Here is a 26,944-nt window from a genome sequence, read left to right on the forward strand (position 1 = left end):
ATAGTTGTATATTGAAAATCATATACAGGATTTATTTGAATTGTAAAAGTAGTTTGCAAAATATTGTAACGTTTCTTGTTGTCGCTGTTTAAATTCAGCCCTCCTATACAATCCTCAAAATGGCTGACAGTCACGTGATCGAGGACCATTAACATCAAAGAAGCCGACAGCTACTGTCGCTACTGTATATACTGTGGCGTAGTCTGATACGGGCTTTATGCATTTCATGTGCTATATCCTTATGGGTCAATGCACACAGGACGCGTCATTGACGTATGAATATCTGGACGGAGCGTAAGGTCGGATTTCAGGCGAGAGGATCGACATTAGCGGGACGGGGGATCGGCCATATTGTCTGGCGACATTTTGGCGCTCTGTTTGAAATTCAACATGAATTGATTGAAAGAATTGTATTATTGAATTAAAGAAAAGAAAGTGAGACTGGTTTTAATAGTTCAAAATAATATGTTTTTGTAAAATAAAATAATTTTTATTACAATATTTATTGAAATTGATACAATAATTACAGAAAAAATTGATACAATATTTATTTAAATTGATACAATCATTCGAGAATAACATTGATACAATATCATTAAAACACAAGATAATGTAATTTGAAATACTATTGTCCTTGGAACAATGTTAATTTATTGCGAAAGTGTCTTTCACTTTGTTTATTATCTTCCATAGCTTCTTTACAAATATGATATAATCTAACTTTAATATATTTGCCAGCAATTGCTTTTGTTAAATGTATTATATGGTTTTCCAAAGCAGTTTGATCATGTGAATGTTCTTTTAAATTAATAAATAAATTATTGGAGTCAGTAAATTTTCGAAGTACCGAATTTACAAGATAAGTATCTGTAAATTTTTTTTTCATAAATTTTCCTCCACTTTCTGCTAAAGCAAAGCGGATAACTCTTTCTGCTTCGTGACAAATTTTCGTCACACTAGACGATGGGTATTGTAAACGTCCGCGGCTTTTGATTTGTATCAAAATAGAATTTTCATCATTTTTATCATCTGAAGTTAACGCATGAACACAGTCTTCGCAATACAATGACTTTTTAAGATATCTTACGACAAATCCAGCAATATATACAATAATTCTTGAAGAAAATTCGGTGATTCTACGAATGTCTGGAAAGTACCCGTGATCTTCTATAATGTCTGCAGTCACATTACAGTTTAATTGCAGATCATCATTTAATGAATTGAACGGAGTAGAAGCATTGATTATTTGTTCACTATTTTGTGAAGAAGTTACGTGTAAAATTGCTATGTTTTCAAGAGGTATACAATTACCAGAGCCCGAATCTCGAATTTCGGAATGAATTAGCAATTTTTTAATAGCTGCCTTAAACTGGCGACTTGTTGGATTATTATTATAGCCTCCTTTGGATCTAATGCAACCAAAAAATAATTCAATATGATCTGGACTTATTTTGTATGTTGGTATATATTTCAAAAGCTCCTGCTTCTCACAAACTTCATTATATAAGCCTTTTAAACTTTCGATACATATCAAAAATCCAACAAGCCCCGTTTTTCTTACAGAATCAACAATTGGAGTCCCATTTTGCAATTTTAAATTCAAAATATAAGTTTTACATTCGTCTAATTTGTCCATTATTTTTGTATAATTCCAAGAGTTAATAGGTTGTTTATAATTAAACTGATTCATGTTTTTGGAATTAAAAATGTCAAATAAATCATTAAATTTGGATAAAAATTCTATTGTTGCTGAACAATCTTGAAACTGTGGAAGACATAAGTTTTCTTTACAAAGTTGAAGTGCTTGAGCAACAGATTTACTAAATAACTGAGTAGCGAAACGAACTTTCATTTTCTGTTTTTTATATTGAATATGTGCTGACCGTAACTTATTTCCTAAATGTAAGTTTTCTTGTTTTTGTAGATTATGTAAATCTAAAATGTACTGCCATTGGATAAGTTGGTTTAATCCATCAATAATTACTTTCATATCTCCAAACAAGTTGCGAATAAGCTTTATCATATGACATGGATCAGGAAAAATAAATATTTTGTCATTTGTAATTGGATGGGGAAACCAAGTCTGTAAAGCAGTTGACATTAAATTACATTTTAATTTTTTTGCCGTGGATAAATTTGTGGTAGCACCATCAAAAGTTAATCCAACCACTTTCACACCAGTATCATGCAGTAAGCAAATGCATTGATTAATCAAACCACTTTTTTGATCAGCCGTAATTCCATTAATAAAAAAATAGCCCACAGGTACTTTCCATGCAGCATTCATACACACAAAAAGAAAAACCAAGACATCTTTGGCAATGCTAGTATTGTCGTTTATAATTCCATCCCCAAAATCAACGTAACCACTATAATTTTTACCATCGTATTCAATATGTTGTCTAATCGACATTTCATCAAAAATTAAGGTGCCTAAGAGTGGATAATCTGTAGCTTTTACCCGTTCAGAAATACTATTTAATGCTTCTTGCATAAAACCGGGATTTCCATTAATCGATTTGTACCATTTACTTATTGATTTTGGGTGTGGAAGACATGAATTGAAATGTTTGCGTACATAGTTGTATGCTTTAGGTGAGTAATAATGCAAGCTTAAAGCAAATTTTCTAAGCTCAGGAGAATATTCTTTAGAAAGAGATTTTTTTTTGCTACTTGATATTTTACTCTTTGCTGTTAAACGCTTCAACAAGTGTATAATACTCTTACCTATTGTTTTTAATATATCGGCATGTTCGTCTGCCAATAAACTTTTTTGTTTGAGTTCTTTTAGAACTGTATTCAATTGCGCGATCCGTTTCTCATAGCGCTTATTTTTTTGTTTTAATGTTTGCACTTGCCTTTCATAATATTTCTTTTGGTGCATTAAAGTTTTGCGCAATAATTTTTTCCGTGGTGGTCGGTATACACACCAAATGAAGTAGACTCTTCTTCTCTTTTTCTTTTTAATGTAATTCTGCTTATTTCCGGCTCGCACTGTAATTGTACATAACATTTAAAATTTTATTCATTGCACTTAGTTGAATATAATGAATCTTATGCTCGAGAAAAGTACTCACAATCGAATCATCCTCGTGCACCGACTCTGTTGATGTAGCTGACAATGTATTACTTTGCAAAGAGACTTCTTCTGCACCCGCAACTTTTGAAATATTTGACTGTAAATATAAAATTTCTTTTAATATATACATTTATCCATAGATTTTATATTATAAATGCTATATAATAATAATCTAATGATTTTTTGATAATTTGAATATATCAATTACGTGATCTCGAATAAACTTTTCAAACAGAATTATATTCACATAAATAAAATAATATAATTCAAATAAAACGACATTTACAATTGGAATGGCATTTTCTCTCAATCTTATTCGTGTCAGGGAACTGCGATCGAAGTCGTCGTCCGAAAAATGCAACGAGCATAAATGTGAAGACTTGGGTAAACATTCCATCTGAAGGCCCATAACTTTAGCCCAAGTTAATTTTTTTGATTCATCTTGTGGAAATCTAATGAAACACACATATCAACTAAATTGTATATAAAATAAATAGTAGCATGCAAGGTACGTTTCAATCCACCGAAGTCCGTGCGTAAAAACAACGTTCACGCGGTTCACGCGAGGAGCTTCCGTCAATAAGCCTATAACAACTTGAAAGACGGATAATGTATAATGGATACAAAGGATCTACATTATTAATATGAATCAACGAGAATGTTCGACGCTCAGACACAAGCAGCAAAAACATTTTCATTAAATCTTATTTTATTTAAATATATAAAATAGAAGCAAATTTTATTTTGTAGGTTATAAATATACAGTACTTACCGGTGAAATGTAATTGCAATATTTTTTTCAATATTAATTTGCTCTTTGCTTTTTCGGTAGCTTTTATTGCAACAACCGATTGCAATACAAAGCGGCATTTTTTACAAATTATTTTTTAAGGTAACTTTTTTTGTACACAACACACGTCACACGTCACACAGAAACTGGAGCACTGGACGAAAACAGACGAAAACACAGTTGTTTCCTTAGTCTACTCACAGATGGCAGTACTAATGTCGCCAGACAATATGGCGGCCCCCTCCTCCCCTAAAATGTTCACTCCCCGCGCCTTTAGGCTCCGTCCAGATATTCATACGTCAATGGGACGCATCAACGCGTTATGGCTCTGGCAGACCATGATGTAAGAAGAAAGGTGAAACAAGTAACCAGATGCGCAGTAGACCATACTCTAGACCAATCAGAAGTGGGTCCAAATTTTAAGATTCAATATGGCTACGGCTCCGGTACTGAGACGTATTTATACTTGTATTTATACGTGAATTGGAAATAATCGGTGAATCGGAGAAATTCAAAGCTACTAAAAAAGGAAGAACGTGAAGATAAAGTTGAGACTTTGTACATTAATGAAAATTGAGATAATTGTTATTTCAAATTTTTTAAACTTGGATTAGAAGAAATTTGGAAAATTATAAGAATGAGCTTATGCCTATGGCTAAATTGTTGTATTTCATGTTTATAACAACAGTGTTTATTGAAACAGTAATTTGTGTTAAAGATAACAAATTTCAAGTATTTTTACATTTTTATATTTATTTTTTTTAACAACTACAATTATTATTTTTTTTAACAACTAACATCTACAATTTAAGTACGTGTGACTACATATAATTGTTTCGTATTCAAATTGCGCGGATATATTTGGACCCAAATTTCATTGGCTCACCACATCGAGCCACGCCTCTTACCGCGCATCGAGCCGCCGACGATGCGCGTTGTTTCACCTTGTTTCTTACATCATGTGGCAGACCAGGGGCCCTATTCTTGAACATATATCGCATACGAAAATGGCAGTTTCGTATACGACTTTTAACAGTTGGTATTCATGAATGATTACTACGCGGTCGTATTCGAAAAATATTATGCGATTTACATCGTATGGGTCATGGCATTCGAAATAAAGATTCGTATGCGATAAATAACCAAAATTTTATATAATAGTAAAAATTTCATATAACAATGGCGGTTTTAAGAAGGTTAATTAATTTTAATGTAATAAATGTTTTGGAAAATGCAAACATTGTGTTTGAAAATAGAGAAAGATTTCAACGTAATGATCCATTTGAATTAAATAATTTGGAGTTTATGAGATTATTTCGTTTAAGTAAAGATATGGTACAAAGGGTAATTGACATAGTAGAGGAATATAGTGATCCAATTTCAAGAAGATCAGCATTAGATGCGGAACAAAAGGTAAAAGAAAAGCTGTATAACATGTAATAATTAATATGTTATAAATATTATACTTCAGATATTATATTATTTAGGTTTTGTATTTATAACAACTTTTATTTTTATAGGTATTTACTGCTCTTAGATTTTATGCAGTTGGAAGTTATCAGTTAGGTATTGGATTCAATGGATATATTGGAGTTAGTCAATCCTCTGTAAGTCGTTGTATTCGAGATGTAAACATAGTACTCAATCACCCCAATGTGTTTAACGAATGGGTTTATTTTCCGAGGAATTTAGAAGAGCTTACGACCATACGTAATGCGTACGAAAAATTAATTAAATTTAGTTGTTATTTAAAATTATTTGAGTTATTTATTTTAATACGGCATTTATATATTTTATATAGAATATGGATTTAAAATTATTTGAGTTATTTTAATATGGTATTTATAGATTTTACACAGAATATGGATTCCCAGGTGTCGTAGGATGTATAGACTGTACTCACGTGGCTATATTTCCACCCTCAAAGAACAATGAAATGTATCCAGAACATGTATATGTAAATCGAAAAGGATACCATTCCATAAATACACAGTTAGTAAGTAATAAATATATAAAATATAATATTTAAATATATAAAATATAAAATATATAAAATAAAGTATATAAAGTATAAAAATGTAAATTAAAATATATAAAAAAATACATAAAATATATAAAATATATAATATAAAATATGTAAAATATGTAAAATATATATGTTTATGTAAGATTCATATTATATCTATCAGTTGTAATGGAATTACATACAATTTACAATTATTTTATTTGATTATATTATTATTTTATTATAGATTTGTGATTCAAGAATGAAAATTTTAAATGTTAATGCTCGATATCCTGGAAGTTGTCATGATAGTTTTATCTGGAATCATTGCAATGTTTTGCCAGTGATGCAAACTTTACATGCACGAGGGCATGATAATTTTTATTTGATAGGTTTGTATACATTATACGTTTTATTACATTTATTTAAATATTTACATTTATAATAAAAAATTTATTTTATTTGTACGTTAGGTGATTCAGGTTACGCGCTAAGACCATGGCTTCTAACTCCACTGAATGATGTTCAACCGGCTACTCCAGAAGAACGTTATAATCAATGTTTTAAAAGAACACGCTCAATTATTGAAAGATGCAACGGATTATTAAAAATGCGCTTTCGTTGCTTGTTGAAACACCGTGTACTTCATTATACTCCAAACGTGGCTTCTAAAATTATAAATTCATGTGTAGTTCTGCACAATATGTGTGTAGAAAATAATTTACCTCTTCCAGATGATGATTATGATTTACATATGGATTTTGGTATGTTGAATGAGAGACCAATGGAAGTTGAAGCTGCTGTAGGGCGTTTAAATCCTGATCTTACAAAAGCAAGAGTAATGCAACGCCGTATAATTAGAAATTTTTTTCTTAAATTAAATATAAATCTATCAATAATGCAATAATTATATAACATTTTGTTTAATTTTATTTTGCTTATAATAATATTTTGTACACGCATATAATGAACACATAACACATAATACATTTAATATTGCACTATGTATTAACAACTTATGTATTAACAATTATCAGTTATGTGCAGCTTTGGCACAACAATTTTGATCAGTTTAAAATAAAAAATAAACATTAAAAAAAATAAACATTAATAAACATTTTTCTTTTAAACTAATAACCTGTGTCTTCCAAATTTTCTACTTCTTTGTAAGTTATATTTTCTTGATTTATTGCACAAAAAGTTTCAATAGTCGCAGCAATTCGTTCTTTTGCTATAACATCACGTTCCATAAATTTAAGTTTTTTATTATAATATTCTTCACGCATCTTCATATCATTCTCCATATTTGTGCTTAGACATTTTGTATACGAAAGAGTATTTTCAAAATATCCTTTTTTTGTAGTACGTTGCTGACTGTGAGATGTGTTTTGTCTGCATTTCTTAATACCTTCTAAAATATAATTTATTTATTAAGTAATACAATATATTTATTATATAAAAACAATTTACTATACAAAATATTACTATGTGTTACTGCTGTTGTTATAGTTGATTTTATATTTTGATTTTTTAATTTTGTGTTGTTTATATTTGTATCTTCATTGGCTTGTCCATTGACTGATTCATCTGATATGAAAACACAAGGCTCCACTGATTCTGTAAAAGATCAACATTTTTCATTAAAAAGTTATTTTTGAAAAATATTTGACTTTAGAACTAGATATAAATATACTGACGTGATTTAGATATTAATAGCTCTTTGTTGCAATTAATTGATGACTTTACTTGAACACATTTTTTTGTATTTAAGTCAACATTTCCTACAAAATAAATAAAAGTTGATACAAGAAATATCATAAACATCTAAAAATAATACTTGTAAAATAAAAATTTAAATTACAAATAAGTAAATAAAAAAATTTACTTTTATACGTAATATCCTTTAATATATTATTATTTATTGATGCAGTTGATATATCTGAATTGTTCTCTTTAAAACCCAATGTATTTTCAATTTCGGTATTTTCAGTGTTTTCAAAATTCTAGAAAAAGAAATTAATTTTGTAAGGCAAACTATTGTAAGATTTCCATCAAACTACAATTCGTATTTCGCGCCCATGCTTAGACATCGACTATTGAGCCTAATGGTACGGTCCCATATTGGACGGATACTTTTCGCGTATGGCGTAACCATATCCGTCCATGGAACCGCACCACAAGGCCAAAGGCGGTCATTCAAATAACCCGTCAGAGTTTTACACTATCTAAAATCAATTTTTTATAAAGTGTATCCTATACTCAGATATTTACAAATTCAGCAATAGATTCGTCAACTGTAGCATCACCGTATATAGTAGTAGGTCCAATCAAATTAGCTACATCGTTGTCTATCATTGTCATGTTTATTTCTGATGGTGGACCTCCTCCAGTTTTTTTTAAACTTCGATTGATATCTGCTTTCTTTCCTTTTACTTTGTTTTTCATGTCATGCCAAGTCTATAAGATTACAAAAAAAATTAATTGATCAAAAGTAAAGTTTATCATATAAAAACTACACAGATTACGTTTATGTATTATTTTGTGTATAATATGTATTTTATATATATTTTATGTATTATTTTTATTTTATACATATATATATATATATATATATATATATATATATATATATATATATATATATATAATAAAGTTACCGCATATATTTACCTTTCGCCATTGCTCCCAAGTCTTTTTAGCTCCAGGAAGGGCATTTAATATATTAGTAATTTCACACCATAGTTTTTGAGCATCTTTATATGAAAATGTTGATGTAAATTTTGCCGACACTAATTCCGGATGATTATTCAGAAATTCAATAAGAATTTTTCTTTGTCCATTTGATATATTTCCTACTCGTTTTTCAGCCATCTTTTATATATGTGTGTGTGTATATATATATATATATATATATATATATATATATATATAAATTAAAAATACAGATATAAAAAATTATTACTTACCCAGATAGCACAGAGAATTCAAAAAGATTTTAAAAAAAAATTCAGATTTATGTCACCAATACTGAGTTTATTTTGAAATGCAAAAAGAATTCTTTTTCTGAAAAAGAAAAAAAAGTTAGGAAAAGAATTCTTTTTGCATTTCAAAATGAATTCTTTTTGAATGCTGTGTGCTATCTGGGTAATTTGTAAATATCGTAGCAGGAAGTATAAAATTCAATGAAAAGTAAATTTAAATAAATAATTAATGAAATAATGAAATAATTTTTTATAATTACCTTATATTATAACGATTTCAATATTTTGTATGCAATACAAATATTTAATAGGCAATGAAATTTAATTTTCAATTTCTACTTAAACGTAAACGTAAACGATATGTGTAACCTTTTTTTAAGGTTACAATACAATCTAAATAATTTAATCGTGTAGTTTTCTTCTTAAATTTTTATCTCCGAAATAATGACTAATAGGAAATTAATTTACAGGTTATAATGTTTTTTTTTTCAACAGATTTCTTATGTATCAACAAGAATAACTAAAGCTAGTATTTCATTGGTTCATTCATTTCATAAAGATTTGGCAACAACGCTCTAGTATTCGTATGCGATTAGTTTTCCTACGTTAATTCGTATAGTGATCAAGAATTAACTTCACCAATCGCATGCGAAAACTTTCATGCGAAATTATTCGTATACGAAAATAATCGTATGTGCTCAAGAATAGGGTCCCTGGGACCCAGAGCCATAACGCGTTGACGCGTACTGTGTGCATTGAGCATAAGTCCGTGAATAGAACTCACTTCCTTCTACAGTCCATTTAATTTTCTACCTCACCATCAGATGGCAGTGTCTTGCTTTTTGTTTCTCTCATGTTAAGTACAGTACAGAGCTTTCATTTCTCATAGTATATGTTCTGTGACTTTTGACGGGTCAACTCTTGTCAATCCCTATTGGAGACAGTTTGTGCAAATTTTTGTTTACTTTTGTCATGGCTGACGTGTTCGATGCGAGTGTATTTACGGCCAGCTGTAGATGGTGTCAGATCTGAAATTGAAATCCAAAGCTCAAAATAAAAAGAAGAAGATGGTGTCAGGACACGATGGTAGTCGGCGGTAATACGCGGCAGTGCGTTATCATTCTTCATTAAGGGCATTGGCGAAACTAAGCTGCCCTCAGCAGCGCGAAACATGGGTGACGATAATAAAAATAATAATAATGGGCAGACGAACGGGTGTACTCGATGCTACGGAGATAGACGCTACTATTAGCGAGCTCGAGGTGCTCATCGCGTCGTCAGAGGGACGGGAGGTCGAGGAGGAAAAGGAGGAGGCGGAGGCATCGACGTCGGCGTCGGCGTCGACGTCGGTGTCGGAGGACGAGGAGGAAGCAAATATATGCAACGGGTGGTCCGCGACGACGAGAATGGAGTCGCGGCACCCGCGCAGACACCGTCTACGCAGCGTCGTCGGAATATGCTTGTTCCTCGCGCTGACTGGAATCGTCTACCTGGGCTACTTCTGCCCAGATCACGTGTGCGCGTTGACCAGTCGTGAGATCAAAGAGCCCGTTAGGTTGTCCGAGAGCCTGTCCGTCGCCGCTGCTGTGCCGCCCGTCGTCGTCGGTTCCGCCGCATTGTCTTCCGTATCCGTCGAGCTCGACAGGAACGGCCTGCTCTCGGTGCATCCTGCCTTCAAGTTGCAGAGCATCCAAGGTAGCCTAGGCTACGATGATGTCTTTGCCAATGATACTTTTCAGTTTGACATTAACGCTCACGACGTTATGGTCTTCCTTCATATACAAAAAACAGGCAAGTGTTATACGTCGAGTGTTTTTCACTTTACATCTACTGTCTGCTTGCATAAGAAAAAGAAACTTTTTTTTTTAATTGCCACTATTATTAGTTTCTCAGACTTTTAAATAATTTAGTAATATCAAGTGTATAAACTGTCTTATTAAAACATGAGTGTAAAATTTTAATTTTCAACAAAAAGTTTTTCTACAACTTTTTTTTTTCAAAAAAAATGTCTGATGCAATAGAAAATTATAAAGTAATGTCACTTCCTTTTGGCATCTGGCCTTTGTACACTTGAATCGTTACATTATTTATCAGGCATGCTTAAAATCCCAAGCCCTATTTTAGAAAGAAAGAATAATTCAGATATGCGGAGTTATTTGGTATGCTGCATGCTCGTATCCTCTGCGTCTTTGTTCTCTTTGTATTAAAAAAATTTCCTTCATTAAAATGCATTTTATTGCAACGTATATTTGCAATAGTAAAATTTTATTTTTTAAATGATCAAGTATCGCACAATACTGTTATGTATATGTATAATAAAAATTATTTGACACACACACACACACACACACACACACACACACACACACACACACACACACACATATTATATTTGACAGATATATTTTTAAGGAGGTTCTTTAGTTTCTTCATAAAATATACAAACAACTCGATTAAATTTTGATCTAACTTTATAATTAATATATAGACATTCCGGATTTTTTTAATTTGATTATAAAATTTTTTTGAAATAATTTTCTAAAATAACATTGAATTTTATTGAAAGAAAGAAGAGTTTTAAAGAGTTTCAATTGCAAGAAATATAAGAATTTTGGAAAACAAATTTTTTCATATTAGCATTTATTAATATTATAACTAAAATTGTCCTTGCATAACAAATTATTGTTTTTATTGTTTAAATTTTATTTATTATTTATTATTTTAAAGATGGTAATGTTCTAAAAACTCCTATATTAAAAGATATATGAATGAAAACTCTTCAACTTTTCACCACTTTCTTAAGCTGGAAAGCTTCCTCTTTGAAATAAATTCTAATCTAAATTTGCTACTAATGCATGTAAAAATATTTTCTATAATTATAATTTAGAATACACAATTTTTTACTATAAAAAAATATTATTTGTGTCCAAGGCATAACGTTGTCCTTATTTTAACCAAAGGTGGCACATTGTTTGGTAAACATCTGGTGCGAGATCTAGAGCTGCAGAGACCGTGCTCGTGTCAACGACGGCGCAAGCGTTGCTTCTGTTTCCGTCCAAATCGTAACGAAAACTGGTTATTCTCGCGATATTCCACCGGCTGGAAATGTGGATTGCACGCGGATTGGACTGAATTAACGAATTGCGTAGACATGGAGCTCAATAAAATCGAAGGGGAAGGCATTAAACGCCGTTACTTTTACGTAACTATTATAAGGGATCCCGTTGCAAGATATCTCTCCGAATTTAGGCATGTGCAAAGAGGTGCTACGTGGAGAGGTGCTCGCCACTGGTGCGGAGGTACTCAAGCAAATATACCCCAGTGTTACGATGGCCCCAATTGGAAAGGTGTTACCCTGGAAGAGGTAACGATGTCTTTCGCGATTTGCATTTCTTTCGTTTGACATTGATTCTTCTTATTAACGTTAATTATAACGACTTGTTTGTTAGACGTTTTATGTCTTTAAATACATAAGAAACAGAATAGATTGAATTTATTTGCTATAACTTCTTTGTCAAGAAGGGACTTGGTTTATAATACTTTTTAACCACATATATATATGAATCAGTAAACCTTAATTTTAATAACTAATTTAACATTTATCATCCTCTATTTCCATTCATTCACAATCTTTCCTTATTTTATTAGCTCACTTAATCTAAACACATTAAGATAAAAATTTCATCTTATCTTAAAAGTACTCTTTCTTTTTCTGTTAGATAACACTGTTGTGTGCCCTCTTCTATAATAAACGCATTGTACTTGTGGCTTGAATTATCAATATGAGCAAAGAGAACAGATTAAATTTGAAAAGTACTAGATGAAAAATGAAGAATACAACTATTGATACAGTTTAGAAAACTTGGTTAGGAAATTTAATAATAATGATATTATTATATTTGCACAGTTTATGGAATGTCCCTACAATTTGGCGAGAAACCGTCAAACTAGAATGCTCGCAGATCTATCGATGGTCGGCTGTTACAACTCGACTCTCAGCAAAGCCGATAAAGACCGTCTAATGTTGGCCAGTGCTAAGCACAACTTACAATTCATGCCTTTCTTCATGTTGACCGAATATCAGAAGGTATACAACACATTTCTATTTATATACACACACACACACACACACACAATTGATTTTATTGTCATTATCATTATTAGAAATTTATTGTTCCTATTACATTTTTCTACAATACTCACGTAGCGTTTATCGTAAAAAAAATGCGTTGAATTTATTACACGTGCGTGCGCGCGGAATATTATTTAGGAAGCAGCAACAAATTTAGCAGATTATTAAATATTAAGGAGATTCACCAGTTTAAAAAAATGAAAGAGGAATCTTTATTTGTGACTTTTTATTTATATATATCCTTTAACAAAGGAGCTTTTGACATTGGCATGTTCAAAATAATTAACAATAAACAAAATTGAATTTACATTTTATTAATTTAATAAAAATAATAATTTATTATTTAAAAATATTGTTTTGTAAATTTTTAATGTGCATATGGGAAAAATTGAAAAAGAATTGTTTACAATAATAATTTAAATAAAGTAATGAGCAACGTTGCCACATTTTCATCATTATAACATCATATTTGCATAGTTTGTGAATATTTCATATTATTATACGAAAATAATATGATAAAACTTGATTTTTTTAATTCTAATTTTTAAATTCCATTTTTTTATTTAAAAATAGTATTTTAAAATGTACTTTATTTGTAATTAAATTACTTAAATTTCTCCTTTCTATAAGACTCGTTGCTATTTTAGAAAGTTATTGTGTCGTAAAGTCAGAAAAACTATACGGCTATAAAATTTTGAAAAATTCAAAAATGCTTAAATTTATGTTAATCACAATCTTATTTTTAAAATTTATTTAAGCTTTTGTGTGAAAAAACTGGAGGACCTATTTAATTCCTTTACAAGTATTGTAAGGCATATAAAATTGTTATTCTTCGTTAGTCACGTTCGCGGTAGACTTAAGAATAGACGCCTCGACATAAATATTTATGAGAATTCCCCTCCTAATAACATCTGGCGACACGCGCGCGAGAGAGAGAGAAGACCTATTTCATAAACTAACCACTGTTACTCTTAACATCTTGTTTTGTTTACGACTATTCTTTGTTTAAATGCAATCGTTTAAATATTAACAAAAATTTGTCTTTTACATAATTTATATTTTATTTTATCTTATTATCATATTATTTTAAAGTATTCAAATAAAGTAACGCTGCATACTCCCTTTACGAATCTTTTTACTTGAGTAATATTGTAATTAATGGATATTATTTTCTTCACATATTTTTTTATAGCACCACATACATAATTTGCATAGATATTATCTTTTTTTTAGTATTATGACTTATTATCGGTTGTTGAAGTTGCTAGCCTTGATCTCTGTGAACTTAATAAGACATTAACAACTCAATTTCATAATACAGCAATTCATGTTAGATAATTCAAGTTATTATTAATATTATTGTTATAATTTTTTAAAATAATGCTTTAGAAAAATTGATATAGATTGTAATATGAAATACATTTTAAGGTCCTTACATCAGTCAATGAACAAATAAAACAGTATAATTACAGTTCTAACCCTCCATTGTTCTCGTATGAGGCGGACGCTCAGGTCACAATTTTTTTAATTGCATAAACGTGGCATAAAATTCGACTATGAAACTTTTTGAATTTTTACTTACAACTTTCACAATTATATTTGTATGATTGTTTTCTCAATTTTATTTCGTAAATTTTTTATTAAATGCTTTAAACGTGTGATACGTCTGAGCGCCGCGGCCATGGCGAGAACAAATACGTATAGTCAACAGAACTCGCGTTATTGCCAGATCTCATTTACTGTAATAGCTAAATCAATAAGTTGGTCGATATCATCTGCTTTTACAAAACTGTTGGTACTAAGGTAAAGTTAGATATTAATTTGGCTCTCCAAATATGTACAATAATTGTTTATTAATATCTCCAAAACGGGTATAGGTTATGTAATAACCTAAATGGCATTGCTGCACTAAGCAGCGACACACATATAGGCCAACGTGGCGCTTATACGAGAGCCCTAACGTTCGTTTGTCGAACGAGACAATGGAAGGTTAAATAAAAAGTATATTTTAATCAAATATAAAAATTATACTTAAAAAATATTAATTAATTTGCTAATATACTATTATTAGCGAGCGTGCGTGCGTGCGAGCGTGCGTGCGTGCGAGCGTGCGTGCGTGCGAGCGTGCGTGCGTGCGAGCGTGCGTGCGGCGTGCGAGCGTGCGTGCGTGCGAGCGTGCGTGCGTGCGTGCGTGCGTGCGTGCGAGCGTGCGTGCGTGCGTGCGAGCGAGCGTGCGTGCGTGCGAGCGTGCGTGCGTGCGAGCGTGCGTGCGTGCGAGCGTGCGTGCGTGCGAGCGTGCGTGCGTGCGAGCGTGCGTGCGTGCGAGCGTGCGTGCGTGCGAGCGTGCGTGCGTGCGAGCGTGCGTGCGTGCGAGCGTGCGTGCGTGCGAGCGTGCGTGCGTGCGAGCGTGCGTGCGTGCGAGCGTGCGTGCGTGCGTGCGAGCGTGCGTGCGTGCGTGCGAGCGTGCGTGCGTGCGAGCGTGCGTGCGTGCGAGCGTGCGTGCGTGCGAGCGTGCGTGCGTGCGAGCGTGCGTGCGTGCGAGCGTGCGTGCGTGCGAGCGTGCGTGCGTGCGAGCGTGCGTGCGTGCGAGCGTGCGTGCGTGCGAGCGTGCGTGCGTGCGAGCGTGCGTGCGTGCGTGCGTGCGAGCGTGCGTGCGTGCGAGCGTGCGTGCGTGCGAGCGTGCGTGCGTGCGTGCGAGCGTGCGTGCGTGCGAGCGTGCGTGCGTGCGTGCGTGCGAGCGTGCGTGCGTGCGTGCGTGCGTGCGTGCGTGCGAGCGTGCGTGCGTGCGTGCGTGCGAGCGTGCGTGCGTGCGAGCGTGCGTGCGTGCGAGCGTGCGTGCGTGCGAGCGTGCGTGCGTGCGAGCGTGCGTGCGTGCGAGCGTGCGTGCGTGCGAGCGTGCGTGCGTGCGGCGGCGTGCGTGCGTGCGAGCGTGCGTGCGAGCGTGCGTGCGTGCGTGCGTGCGTGCGTGCGTGCGTGCGTGCGTGCGTGCGTGCGTGCGTGCAAATATAAATTCTTACATTATATTTTATATATTAATGATAAAATAAACTTACATATTAGGTGGGGCAGTACACCTTTGAGGAAACGTTCAAAATGCGATTTGCGGTTGCATTCGAGCAGCACAACGCTACCCTTAGCGCGGCCACTATGGCAACACTTAGCGCGGAACAATTGGATGCCGTGCGTAGACTCAACAGTCTGGACTTGGAGCTTTACGAATTCGCGAAGAATCTCGCTTTTCAAAGATTTAAACGGCTTAGAGATCGTGATCCACATTTCGTACAACGATTCCAACACCTCGGTGAATTGCCATCGAGGCAAAGTGCCACAGAATTCAACTGGGATTCTGTCATTGAAGATACCACGGATAACGAATGATGTGTGAGTACATTGTTCAGCAATCTTCAATGTTTTGCGATTCGATACCAAGCATCGTTACTGGATCTGAGCGTCTCAGGGAAGCATCCTTGAAACAGAATATTTTACGTATAAATCATCACACATTTGTTTGCGTAAACTTTACCAAAACACAGAAATGTACTTGGATAAGACCAAAGAAAGGTTTGAAGACCTTAACGTGATGAACCTGACAGTATCTTGACAGCAGCTAAAAACATAAAAATTATTATCTAATACATATGATTTGTTCTATTCTAAGATAATCGGGACCGAGCTTTTTTTTATTCTAATTTGGTCGCTATTTAGTCGCGTAAAAAATGTGAATACTAATAAACAAAAAAATCCCAGTTCGGAGGATAATACAAGTTGAAATAGAAGAGAATCTAGAATGAAGAAAGTCGATTCTAACAATTGCAAAGATTGTTTATCGTAAAATGCTCGCAAATTTTCTATAAAGGTTCTTCCATATAACATATTTTTGCTTACAACTATACAGATAGTCGCTGATTTTTTTACATTTATGACTCATCTGCAAATTATTGCCATATGCGCCAAATAATGTTTTTTCTAACATTAATTTGTACATACCTTTTTACGTTTATTAATTTTTATATTTTTTTTGTATGAACTCTATACAGATATTTGTTTTTATTCTATCTGAGAATTTACATAAACAGTGTTGTAACACGCTGCTATAATATAATGTTGATTATATTCATATATATTGATTACATTCATATATGTAGATATACATATATTATAACTCACTACATTTTATACAGGTGATAATTGTTTACAGTCAAAAGAAAAAGACAAATGTAATCTTTTAGAGAAAAAAATGAAAATTAATTTTTATTTTATATTGTCATTTATAAAATCCTGTTTCTCTGCATTTTCCAAAATATTTTTTCCAAAGTTTGTATTTCATCTCTAACAAAAACTTGTAGTGGGTACATCTTTTGTACGTGAATCAATCTAAATCACAGACGATTTTTTTAGTTTAAAAAATCTTTTTGAAAAATTTCTCATTAGAAAGAATACATGAATCAGAAAGCTCATAGTTTGGAATGTATAAACGTTGAATTATATAATTTTAATAATTATTGTATTGAATTTACAAATATATACGACAAATACTGCTAATTATTGCACAAATATTTTAATCACGTCAGTGAGAGATCACGTTTTGGTTAAAAAATGAAGAGAACCTGTGAGATCTCAAGTTATCATTCACACATTGTCATTTATAGAAAACTAAGAATAATGGGGCAAAGGCAATTTTTCAACGTTTGTACATTTTAGCATATGCATTATACAATTTTTTGTATCATTAAAATATCTTTGTAACTAAAAGGTATATGGATATCGACTTACACTTTTGTAAATATTATCTGAAAGTATATATTTTTTAACCAAATTATTTGTATTGCCATAATTGAAACGAATTCACATTAGCTCTGTATGGAAATGTTTTGTATCATTTAAAATGTTTAAATGATAAAAATGCTAACTATAGTAAATGATATGTTAATTGATGTATACGTATGTTTTTGATAAAAATGTCTAAAAATGGAAAAAAAAGATATCCATTTTCCATCGTTGCTTTATACATTGTCCATAGGGAGAACGATCGATTAACGGCCCTATATTCGGTTAATTTGTACAATATACAATTTGTAGAATGTGCTACACTGTTCATTAATTATAATATTTTCTAAGCAGCGTTCAACATTCAGATGATTACATCGTTATAACGAAAATCCCGCTTATATATATATATATATATATATATATAAAATTTCATAAATTATTTAAATTATTTTATCGCAGGCCTACATAGTTTAATTGAGCGACGATATAATGCGTCGGATGTGATCATTGTTTGTATATTGAAATTAGTCATGCTACTTTAACAAACAATTAATGTTGAGACTTTACATGCAATGAAAGTGCAATAAGGCGACTGCGATCGAAAGAGAGAGAGAGAAAGAGAGAGAATGGGTTACCATTATAAATATCTCATATCATCCAGTCATAAAGTAAATATAATACAACTGTTAGAGTTATGTATCTAATAATTAGTTAATAATAGATTATGAAGGCTCTCTTGAGGGTGTAAGGATGGTCTTTCGAATGAATACAATATAAATATAAATATACACATACGCACACACACACACACGCACACACTCGCGCGCGCGCGCGCGCGCGCACACACACACACACACACGCACGCACGCACACACACAACACACATATAGCAAGTTGTATAAGAAACAGAGTGCCATAAAAATCCTGTATTTAAAAAAAATGAACTGCTAAAGATAAACGGTTACATTACATTTAATACAATAATAGAGATTTCATTATGGCAAATAATATAATAAATTAAAATAACATTGTTTCAATCGAATGACCTATTTATATAGTATAAATGCATAATGTTAAGAGTGTGACATTAATGATATTAATAATGATTTAGAACTAATATTAAGGACCAAAGATTTGATATATGTTTCAGCAAGTATTGAGGAAGCTTGCAGCACAAACAATCGTAAGAAACTTTTTATACGCGTCGTTAGATGAAAAGCTCATTACGTCGATGATAAGCGCCCAGCGATTACTTTAACATTTCTCTTTTTAGCTCATCATTTTCATATCAGAATTAAGGGCGTTTATTTAACTGTGATCGATTCTTATATCGAATAAAGAAAACGATCTATTGGGAATCTGTTTGATTATATTACATGCGGTACTATACGATTTATTTTGAAACAGAATTTTACAAGTCGGATGTATATGCGTGATCTCACTACATGTATGTTTGAAAAACATATTGGTTTGTATAGATAATAATTGAATTATTCAAACATTTGTACGACTAAGAATGACGATGACGATGTAAAAAGAGAAGACGCAAGTTTTCGATATGTTAGAAAAATTGAAACGTTAGCTTTAATGTGTAATACGATATTTATAGCGAGAAAAAAAACTATGAAAGAGATAGCTAACGAGATGCCATGACACTAGCCTAATAAAGCGAACAATAGGCCTAAAGCCGTCGGTACCTTATTTAAGCCAGTGTATATACCATACCATTAGTTTCTTAAGGTTCAATAAATCATTATGTATACAAGGGATACGTAACATATATTTTATATATATATATATATATATATATATATATATATATATATATATATATATTACACAAATTGTACACACATATTTATTATTACATCTATTATACAATTATACAAATAAAGGTATGTATAGTTATTGTAAGATAAACAGATCGGGTCGGAATAGAATTAAATTTAACTCAGTCGAAAGTTTAAACGTTGTAAACTCTTTAATTTTAATAAATCTAAAAAATTCTTTTAGTTATGTAAAATCTGCTTATTATCAATCTCTGCTCTGTAGAGAATAGATCGAAAAATAGATATAAATTCTCACATTGTTAGGCAAATCGTTTATTCCATGCTTCATGATTAAATATATTATCATGCAATTATCATATGACAAATGTTTGTGACATTGTTTCTTAATACTATACTGTTGTAGTTTCCTGTTCACATCACTTTTATCTTAATACGTTTAACTTGAATTTTTAACTTGGCTAATGTTCTAACAAATCTTGAATTGGACGAGGAATGTCAGTTTTGACAATAACAATTTTACTTTTGTTTGTATCGCTCTGCTAAAGCAATGATTGTTCCAGCATTATTTTCTCGAAGCCCATTGGCGGAGTATGGATGAAATTTTCTAGAATTAAGTCCAGAATAGCTCCATCATCCACTAAAAATTGAAATAATACAAATACGTATAAAAATTAATGGTTACAAACTTGACAATTGTTTTTCATTACAACAACGAATACCATATAACACTGGGTAAATTCGTCCTTTTACACCTATAATTGGAGCATTCATGGATTCCCCATTCAAATAAAAATTCAACTCTATGTGATCGTAGGATACTCCCTAAAAAAAAATTTTTGATTATTCAAATGAGATGAATGTAGAATTTTTTTTATTATTAAAAGCATTTGTTTTTTTATTAAATTTTCAATTTTCTATTAACTCTTTCAAAATGTTTAAACTAAATAGCAGTCTGTACATACAATAACATCCCCTTCTTGTACAGGATTTTGAATCTTGTAAAGTTCTTGCTCGTTGTGTCTTATAATACCATCGGAATCAAGTGCCCAGCTTTCAGAGTCTTTCCCACCTACAACGATATTGAGGTCTGCCTCTCTCCTGGCTAATCCGATGCCCCATATACCACCTTGTTGTATCTTCACCTCGAAATAACTTTTATTCTGGACAAGAGGGGCGTTCGTCAAGGCACCACCACTTCCACATATTCTTAGACCATTTTTTACTATCACTACCTCATTTCCTGTATAAAACAGTGGAATATCAAATTAGATCTTCTGTCGAGACATTTTCATACAAACTGAATATACAGGGTGTCAGGTAACGATCGCCCGTGGTTTCGTGGATTGATAGATCAAGTAAAACTGAGCAGAAAAGTCCTTTACCATTTTTTAATATTTGCCATAGTTAACGAAATAAAAATTAATAAAGTCTTCGAATAAGCGCGTATCACCGCGCGCAAGGACCGCCCGCCGGTCGCCGAGACGTAGGCAGCCGCGGCTGTAGGTGCGGCGCTGTGTGGTGAGGAGGGAAAAACAGCTACTGCTTTTCCTTCCTCACCGCACAGCGCCGCGCCTACAGCCGTGGCTGCCTACGTCTCGGCGACCGGCGGTCCTTGCGCGCGGTGATACGCGCTTATTCGCAGACTTTATTAATTTTTATTTCGTTAACTATGGCAAATATTAAAAAATGGTAAAGGACTTTTCTGCTCAGTTTTACTTGATCTATCAATCCACGAAACCACGGGCGATCGTTACCTGACACCCTGTATACACTATTGCTCAAAAGTTTCAGTACGCATGACATTTTCTCGTAATTTATGAAAAGTATAAGAAAGTTCTTAAAAAAATATAAAAAATTATGTCACTGATGTACATTATAACATTTTTTCTCTTTCCTTTCTTAAAGTATCTTTTTAGTTTCAAAGTTAACAAATATTTTATAAGAAATTAGTTTTCACACAAGTTTGAGTATCAAGGAATTATCACATCAATTTTTTTTAAATAAAAATATTTGAAATTTAAAAGACTCACTTTAATATAATTTTTTTTTAGTTTTTATTCAATAATATTTTAATTACAGGGTTTTTTAAATTAAAAAAATATTAAAATAACTATTTTTCAATTTTATTTAACATAAATTATTTAGAAATATCATAGAGACGAAACTAAAAGATAGATTTAATTTTTAACGAGATACTTCACTTTTCGCGAAATGTGAAAAAATCTCAAGCATGCTGAAACTTTTGAGAGAGTTAGCGTGTGCGCGTGTGCGTATATAAATTATGTAAAAAGAACATTTTTTCAGATTCACAAGTGAACTGAACGCACATGTCCAGAAGACATGGCAATTCATTAGATATTTTAAAAATAATTTCTATGACTTGCTATTACAAAATTACTGTAATAATATTATTAATGTTGCTTTTATCTTTAATACAATGTCTGACATGTGCTAAAAACCATTAAACATGAAGACATAATTACATAATTATACTTTTATGATTTTATTAAAAATAGCATCGTACAAACAGTGAAATCTTTAATAGTTATTTAATAATTGTAGAAATTATTTAAGACTTTATCTTGAAAGAGACATTCGTTGTCACAGTTACAACAGTTACCCATATGAGTTGTATCTAAGGCAATGGGATTTTGTTCCCGCTTCGGTGCTTGAGTCGCAGCGAAACCAAGACCATCGAAGCAGTTTCTTAGACAGCAGAACATCGTCCAAGATTGTTGGGATTTCACGTTCACAGCCCAGGTAGCCAAATCTGTCAAAAATAAGTTTTATAAATTTTGTCGTTTAAATGGCAGCAAAAATATAATAGTCTACAAAATACAATAGCAGATTGGTTGCGAAAACTGAGCAGAATCTACAGTTTTGTAATCATTTAAATGATGTATTCTATTAAACGTGTTTCATTAAATGTTTACAAAATGACAGATTTTGTTTGGTTTCTGTGTAATAATTCGCTGTGCACATTTATTAAAGAGAGAGAGAAAGAGAGAATGCAAATTTATTAGAACAAGACAACGATTTAATACGAATGTAAACAAATGTCAGATTTTTCATAACAATCCGGTAGATGTGCACAAATCTATTGCTAATTTGTTGTCATATTGCGGACGATTCGCTTACTGGAAAGATCGTTTAGAGATACGGCGAACGTGACATCGCAATAGATTCGAGAAAAGCCACTTTTCTTCTTTCTCTTCTCCTCTTTTCACCTTTGGGACGATTCGATTTTTTTTACTTGCCGAGATACAGAAATCATCTGTGAACGGCCACGTACCACGACTGGTAAAAACTCCAAGTACTTACTATTCAGATTGATTATTACGGATTAGGAGACCGCATATACAAATAGCTCTTTCTCATTGTGAGACCACAATCAGCGTGAATGATCTCAACGGACAGTCTTTGTCACATGGCGTTTCATTATATACCATTCCTAGCATTCAGCGGTGAAAATAATCTCTCAAAACACTTTGAAAGCTCTTCAGTTTGACATGGAGTTCAAGTCGAGTTTTGAGGTTAGAGGTTTCATGCAAAACGCAAATGGCGGTAAACAAAATAATGAGCACGACGCGCATTTAAGATTCTCCAATCTGTTCGTATAATATAAAAACTTAAAATTTTAATAGAGTTGAGTAATAACAAATAAAAAAATTATTAACTTTTAACTTAGTTAATTTTTTACATTAACTATCAATTTTATTTTATATTTATATGTAAAATGGACTTAAATACTATTTTAATAAGAAAAATATTTAGCATTTTATTGTTGCATATTATCATTTAGGATTTAGGTTAAACTAACTTAATAAGAATATTTAATAGCTTTGTTGTATGAACATTTAAATGCCTCGCAGACCCAGCATTGTCGCTATAGGAATAATTCTTAAAAATATAATAATTTTTTAATTAAAATATTTTATATACATAAAATTACACATCAGATTTTTAATACCAAAATTTATTTATTTGCTTACATTATACAAGAGAATTTATATTCGACTGGGATACAGCATCTGTAACAAAAAATGATCCGAATAAAATATTTTCATGTACGTACATATGTGGAATATCATTACTCATAGTACAAAATATCTTACTTTTAATGATTATTCATGTGAATGAGAATTTATACTTTATTTTTACTCATTTTAACATAAAATATGAAAAATTCTATATTTTATACAGAATTTAAAATTGCAAATAAAAAACATTACAAAGTAGTTACTTGAAATGGGACATCCAATAAATATGACACTAAGTAAATAATGTGTAATTGTAATGTTTGTATCAAATTGTACGAAATAGAATATCCAAAAAAAGTATGTATTTACATTTGCACAGGCAATTTTTAATTCAGTATAAAATTCTATAAATATCTATGTAAAGTTATAATGTAAATTCTTTAACTTACAATCCTGATGCGATGTCCCATTGCTTTCGCTGGCAGATTTCTCTTGAATTTAGCACGCACCGATCCACTCGCACCATGCGGACGAGTGACTTTGCCCCAGATGGCTCTAACCTTTGTCTTCTTTGTAGTCTTTCCAGGCACTGGTGTCTTGTTTTTAGCCTGAAACCATTTTGCACATATTTCATCTATCAATAATAAATTATATTTAAACTGTATATTTTAAAAAATTCTTTAGTATTTTCACATAATATAAATATTATGTGAAAAAATAACATTTTTTTTATTTTTGTACCACTTTTACACAAGAGATGTGACATGTTTGTCAAATAAACTAGATCTATGTCTCTTAATTAACAATCTATGCCAAATTGGCCTTACTTTATATACATAGACGCAACGTTTTCCTACGTAGAAATCTGAGTCTTTTTTTGTGCCAGCTCCTTCAATCTTGAGCAAGGCAGTATGCTCATGCTGATTACGCAATCCACGTTTGTAACCAGTGAAAATCGCCTTTGCATATAAACGTCCGTGTCTCTTAAAGGGTCGTTTTTTTAAAGATGCTTCCTCGGGAGCACCTTCCTTCGTCTTGGGTGCTGGTTTGCTCGTCATTTTCTAATAAAGAGTACAACGGCACAATGAAAGCAACAATATTGTATAAAGTATCTTTTTAATAAAATTAAAAAAGGAAAAAAAAAGAGGAAAAATTGAAAAATTATATTGCATCCTAGTTTAAACATGTATACCAAAACTTTTGTTACTTAAGACGTGTTCCACTTAATACTACAATTTTCGTCAACGTCATTGTATTTATTTAATAAACAGCAAAGATGAAATAAAATGATTACAGTAGCATTGCAAGCATAAGTGGAACACACTCATAAGCCTGTTCTACAATAGCATAAACACAAGACCGTAAGGTTATAAGGCGTGGTTTTAAGAGCTCGTAAGAATGAAAAATTTTCATTTCTTACGTTACAACTTTACATCTTGTGTTTACTGCTATTGTAGAACAAGCTATAGACGAAACATTTTGAGGTTATATTTAAAAAAGTCAGCAAGACAATAAGTTATTAAAACATTGCGAGATAGCTATGTGTATAAAACTCAATATTTTGTTTAATACACCGATTTATAAGCATTTATACCCAGTTTTTACTATGTATATAACTTTATATCACACCACAAACGCTTGATATGACATGAAACGGATCACAGTAATCCGCCGGAATCAATAAAAATTAAGTGAAATCTAATGAAGTAAACAGTTGTAAAGTTGTTTGAAATAACATTGTGCAAAGTGCTTGGATTATTTATGCAAAAAATTAATTAAATATATCGAGTTTTTACTTTTAAATATGTGAACTTGCTACATACCACACGTCCGCCACACAAAACATAAACAAAGAGAAATCAAGAGAAATGTCAATTCCGTGAATTCCGTCTTGAAAGGAAGAGAAAAGGCGACTGCCACGGTCCTGTAGGGTGGCACGCGTACTACATACTGAATTGTTCTCATATGGTAACTTACAAGTAATTTTGTATTTATTAGTTAGGATATTAAGCGAGTTTTATAATTCATCGATTGATCAATCGCATTATGCGCAAATAGGCCGGTATTCATAGTCGATTCTTATATTTAAGATCGTCTTAAGTATCACCTTAAGATGCCATCAACCAATCAGAGAGCCGTATTAGCATCTTAAGATGTTGCTTAAAGCCCAAATCAAACCTAACGATTGACGATTGCGATTGACAATTGGCAATTACTTTTCAACCAATCAGAGCAAAGCAGTCGGCGGCTGCTTTGCTTTGATTGGTTTAAAAAGTAATCGTCAATTGTCAATCTCAATCGTTAATCGCTAGTGTGATTTGGGCTTAAGACAATCTTAAAATAAGACTCGACAGAGCTTTTATAGAAGTTGCATTTGCGCCTAATGCGACTGATCAACCGATGAATTTAAAAACTCGCCCATTATAGCTGTAGTATAAATATTCTTTTGCAAAGCTTTTAAGTCAATAAATCAGTAAATGCAATGAAACAAGAGAAATGAATAATGAAAGGCACTTTTATTTTTGTTTTATATATATAAACATATATACATATATATATATATATATATATATATATATATATATATATATACAGGGTGATTATTAATGACTGTTTTCATGTTTTACCATAGGAGCATGATTTACCGACGGATACGTATTTCTAACATATTATTATATTAGAAATTACAAATGCGTGCTCCTATGGTAAAAAGTGGGAACAGTCATCAGATTAATAATCACCCTGTACATAGGTACACAAAATGACCCAAAAAATCTGCCTATACCCTCATGGGTTGATAGAGCAAATGAAACTGAAGAAAGAAAGTCCTTTACCATTTTTCAAAATTTGTAATAATTTTCGAGTAATAAAATATTAAAGTCAAACGAATAAGAGCGCGCGAAGAGACAAACGGTTGCTTGCTGGGGTGCGTTCCGTTTGGACGCTTACACGCTTTAAGCACTTATAAGCGGCGCTTTCATCGTTCCATTTGGCGTTGTAAACGCTAACAGATTGTTTAATGACATTGACGTCATTATTCCCGCTCAAATACGCTTTTTCCGTCGAGGTAAGGCAGCAAAAGCGCGAGCGCTCACGTTTCAAATGTTTCAAATGAAACGTGAGCCTTTACGCTTATTGCTTCCTTTAACCTTGTTGGAATCAGAAAAGAAGATTTTTCTGATTTGAAATTAGTATTAGTTCACCGCTATTTGTGGCTTATATATTTACTTGTGAGTTTGTTTGAGGCCAGATACATGTTTGTCCATTACAAAATTTTTGCAAGATTGCTGATGCAATCACTTATAAATTTGTGTTATTCCACTTTTGTTAAGATTCCTCTTTTATATTTCAATTTCATTTTTAGTCTTTAAACTATCGAACTTGAGGAAACTTTTGTGGGACAATTTTGTGAAAATA

General features: G+C 32.4%; 6 protein-coding genes across 7 annotated transcripts; 2 read left to right on the forward strand and 4 right to left on the reverse strand.

The window, feature by feature from the left end:
- Nucleotides 1–2,749: 2,749 nt before the first annotated feature.
- On the reverse strand, nt 2,750–4,105 carry LOC105205378. Its single transcript, XM_011174731.3, has 4 exons — nt 3,852–4,105; nt 3,366–3,531; nt 3,078–3,176; nt 2,750–2,994 (listed from the first exon to the last, which is right to left on the reverse strand). The coding sequence occupies exons 1-4, from the start codon at nt 3,947–3,949 to the stop codon at nt 2,884–2,886; spliced, it is 474 nt and encodes a 157-aa protein (XP_011173033.3). The 5' UTR covers nt 3,950–4,105; the 3' UTR covers nt 2,750–2,883.
- A 630-nt stretch (nt 4,106–4,735) lies between these two features.
- On the forward strand, nt 4,736–6,796 carry LOC120358008 (putative nuclease HARBI1). Its single transcript, XM_039450361.1, has 5 exons — nt 4,736–5,282; nt 5,390–5,586; nt 5,718–5,865; nt 6,122–6,266; nt 6,348–6,796. The coding sequence occupies exons 1-5, from the start codon at nt 5,049–5,051 to the stop codon at nt 6,779–6,781; spliced, it is 1,158 nt and encodes a 385-aa protein (XP_039306295.1). The 5' UTR covers nt 4,736–5,048; the 3' UTR covers nt 6,782–6,796.
- A 65-nt stretch (nt 6,797–6,861) lies between these two features.
- Nucleotides 6,862–9,659, reverse strand: LOC120358009. The gene is made up of 7 exons (XM_039450362.1): nt 9,116–9,659; nt 8,545–8,745; nt 8,146–8,331; nt 7,760–7,877; nt 7,572–7,655; nt 7,360–7,491; nt 6,862–7,285 (listed from the first exon to the last, which is right to left on the reverse strand). Exons 2-7 carry the CDS (start codon nt 8,743–8,745, stop codon nt 7,005–7,007), a joined length of 1,002 nt encoding a protein of 333 aa, XP_039306296.1. The 5' UTR covers nt 9,116–9,659; the 3' UTR covers nt 6,862–7,004.
- Nucleotides 9,660–9,770: 111 nt separating this feature from the next.
- Nucleotides 9,771–19,526, forward strand: LOC105197133 (heparan-sulfate 6-O-sulfotransferase 2). Its single transcript, XM_026141717.2, has 4 exons — nt 9,771–10,646; nt 11,816–12,219; nt 12,763–12,942; nt 16,048–19,526. Exons 1-4 carry the CDS (start codon nt 10,055–10,057, stop codon nt 16,363–16,365), a joined length of 1,494 nt encoding a protein of 497 aa, XP_025997502.1. The 5' UTR covers nt 9,771–10,054; the 3' UTR covers nt 16,366–19,526.
- Nucleotides 19,527–19,842: 316 nt separating this feature from the next.
- On the reverse strand, nt 19,843–23,113 carry LOC105206432 (SPRY domain-containing protein 7). 2 transcript variants are annotated; one of them, XM_039450363.1, is made up of 5 exons: nt 22,869–23,113; nt 22,168–22,317; nt 20,510–20,787; nt 20,267–20,369; nt 19,843–20,184 (listed from the first exon to the last, which is right to left on the reverse strand). In XM_039450363.1, the coding sequence occupies exons 2-5, from the start codon at nt 22,268–22,270 to the stop codon at nt 20,087–20,089; spliced, it is 582 nt and encodes a 193-aa protein (XP_039306297.1). In that variant the 5' UTR covers nt 22,271–22,317; nt 22,869–23,113; the 3' UTR covers nt 19,843–20,086. The 2 variants fall into 2 exon arrangements, with proteins under 2 accessions (XP_039306297.1, XP_039306298.1); XM_039450364.1 differs by lacking the exon at nt 22,869–23,113 and adding an exon at nt 22,686–22,850.
- A 394-nt stretch (nt 23,114–23,507) lies between these two features.
- LOC105197132 (60S ribosomal protein L35a) lies at nt 23,508–25,475 on the reverse strand. Its single transcript, XM_011163365.3, has 4 exons — nt 25,351–25,475; nt 24,355–24,588; nt 23,977–24,135; nt 23,508–23,578 (listed from the first exon to the last, which is right to left on the reverse strand). Exons 2-4 carry the CDS (start codon nt 24,583–24,585, stop codon nt 23,555–23,557), a joined length of 414 nt encoding a protein of 137 aa, XP_011161667.1. The 5' UTR covers nt 24,586–24,588; nt 25,351–25,475; the 3' UTR covers nt 23,508–23,554.
- Between the last annotated feature and the right edge of the window lie 1,469 nt (nt 25,476–26,944).

This window comes from Solenopsis invicta, chromosome 6 (genome assembly GCF_016802725.1).
Source record: "Solenopsis invicta isolate M01_SB chromosome 6, UNIL_Sinv_3.0, whole genome shotgun sequence".
Taxonomy (NCBI): domain Eukaryota; kingdom Metazoa; phylum Arthropoda; class Insecta; order Hymenoptera; family Formicidae; genus Solenopsis; species Solenopsis invicta.

What these genes read in the sequence shown, in the direction of transcription:
- LOC120358009 (XM_039450362.1), bottom strand. Translation starts at nt 8,745, where the DNA reads ATGGCTGAAAAACGAGTAGGAAATATATCAAATGGACAAAGAAAAATT. An exon ending in ACGAATCTATTGCTGAATTT is followed by an intron (nt 7,878 to 8,145) that starts GTAAATATCTGA and finishes TTCTTTTTCTAG; the next exon opens with AATTTTGAAAACACTGAAAA. An exon ending in GCTATTAATATCTAAATCAC is followed by an intron (nt 7,492 to 7,571) that starts GTCAGTATATTT and finishes GATCTTTTACAG; the next exon opens with AATCAGTGGAGCCTTGTGTT.
- LOC105205378 (XM_011174731.3), bottom strand. Translation starts at nt 3,949, where the DNA reads ATGCCGCTTTGTATTGCAATCGGTTGTTGCAATAAAAGCTACCGAAAA. An exon ending in GAGAAAATGCCATTCCAATT is followed by an intron (nt 3,177 to 3,365) that starts GTAAATGTCGTT and finishes TTATATTTACAG; the next exon opens with TCAAATATTTCAAAAGTTGC. An exon ending in TGCACGAGGATGATTCGATT is followed by an intron (nt 2,995 to 3,077) that starts GTGAGTACTTTT and finishes GTACAATTACAG; the next exon opens with TGCGAGCCGGAAATAAGCAG.
- LOC105197133 (XM_026141717.2), top strand. Translation starts at nt 10,055, where the DNA reads ATGGGCAGACGAACGGGTGTACTCGATGCTACGGAGATAGACGCTACT. An exon ending in CCTTCATATACAAAAAACAG is followed by an intron (nt 10,647 to 11,815) that starts GCAAGTGTTATA and finishes TTTTAACCAAAG; the next exon opens with GTGGCACATTGTTTGGTAAA. An exon ending in TGTTGACCGAATATCAGAAG is followed by an intron (nt 12,943 to 16,047) that starts GTATACAACACA and finishes CTTACATATTAG; the next exon opens with GTGGGGCAGTACACCTTTGA.
- LOC105206432 (XM_039450363.1), bottom strand. Translation starts at nt 22,270, where the DNA reads ATGTTCTGCTGTCTAAGAAACTGCTTCGATGGTCTTGGTTTCGCTGCG. An exon ending in TACAAGAAGGGGATGTTATT is followed by an intron (nt 20,370 to 20,509) that starts GTATGTACAGAC and finishes ATTTTTTTTTAG; the next exon opens with GGAGTATCCTACGATCACAT. An exon ending in AATTTACCCAGTGTTATATG is followed by an intron (nt 20,185 to 20,266) that starts GTATTCGTTGTT and finishes TTCAATTTTTAG; the next exon opens with TGGATGATGGAGCTATTCTG.
- LOC105197132 (XM_011163365.3), bottom strand. Translation starts at nt 24,585, where the DNA reads ATGACGAGCAAACCAGCACCCAAGACGAAGGAAGGTGCTCCCGAGGAA. An exon ending in GTTGCGTCTATGTATATAAA is followed by an intron (nt 24,136 to 24,354) that starts GTAAGGCCAATT and finishes AAATGGTTTCAG; the next exon opens with GCTAAAAACAAGACACCAGT. An exon ending in TGGGACATCGCATCAGGATT is followed by an intron (nt 23,579 to 23,976) that starts GTAAGTTAAAGA and finishes TTTTTGTTACAG; the next exon opens with ATGCTGTATCCCAGTCGAAT.
- LOC120358008 (XM_039450361.1), top strand. Translation starts at nt 5,049, where the DNA reads ATGGCGGTTTTAAGAAGGTTAATTAATTTTAATGTAATAAATGTTTTG. An exon ending in CTTACGACCATACGTAATGC is followed by an intron (nt 5,587 to 5,717) that starts GTACGAAAAATT and finishes TGGTATTTATAG; the next exon opens with ATTTTACACAGAATATGGAT. An exon ending in TGATAATTTTTATTTGATAG is followed by an intron (nt 6,267 to 6,347) that starts GTTTGTATACAT and finishes TTTGTACGTTAG; the next exon opens with GTGATTCAGGTTACGCGCTA.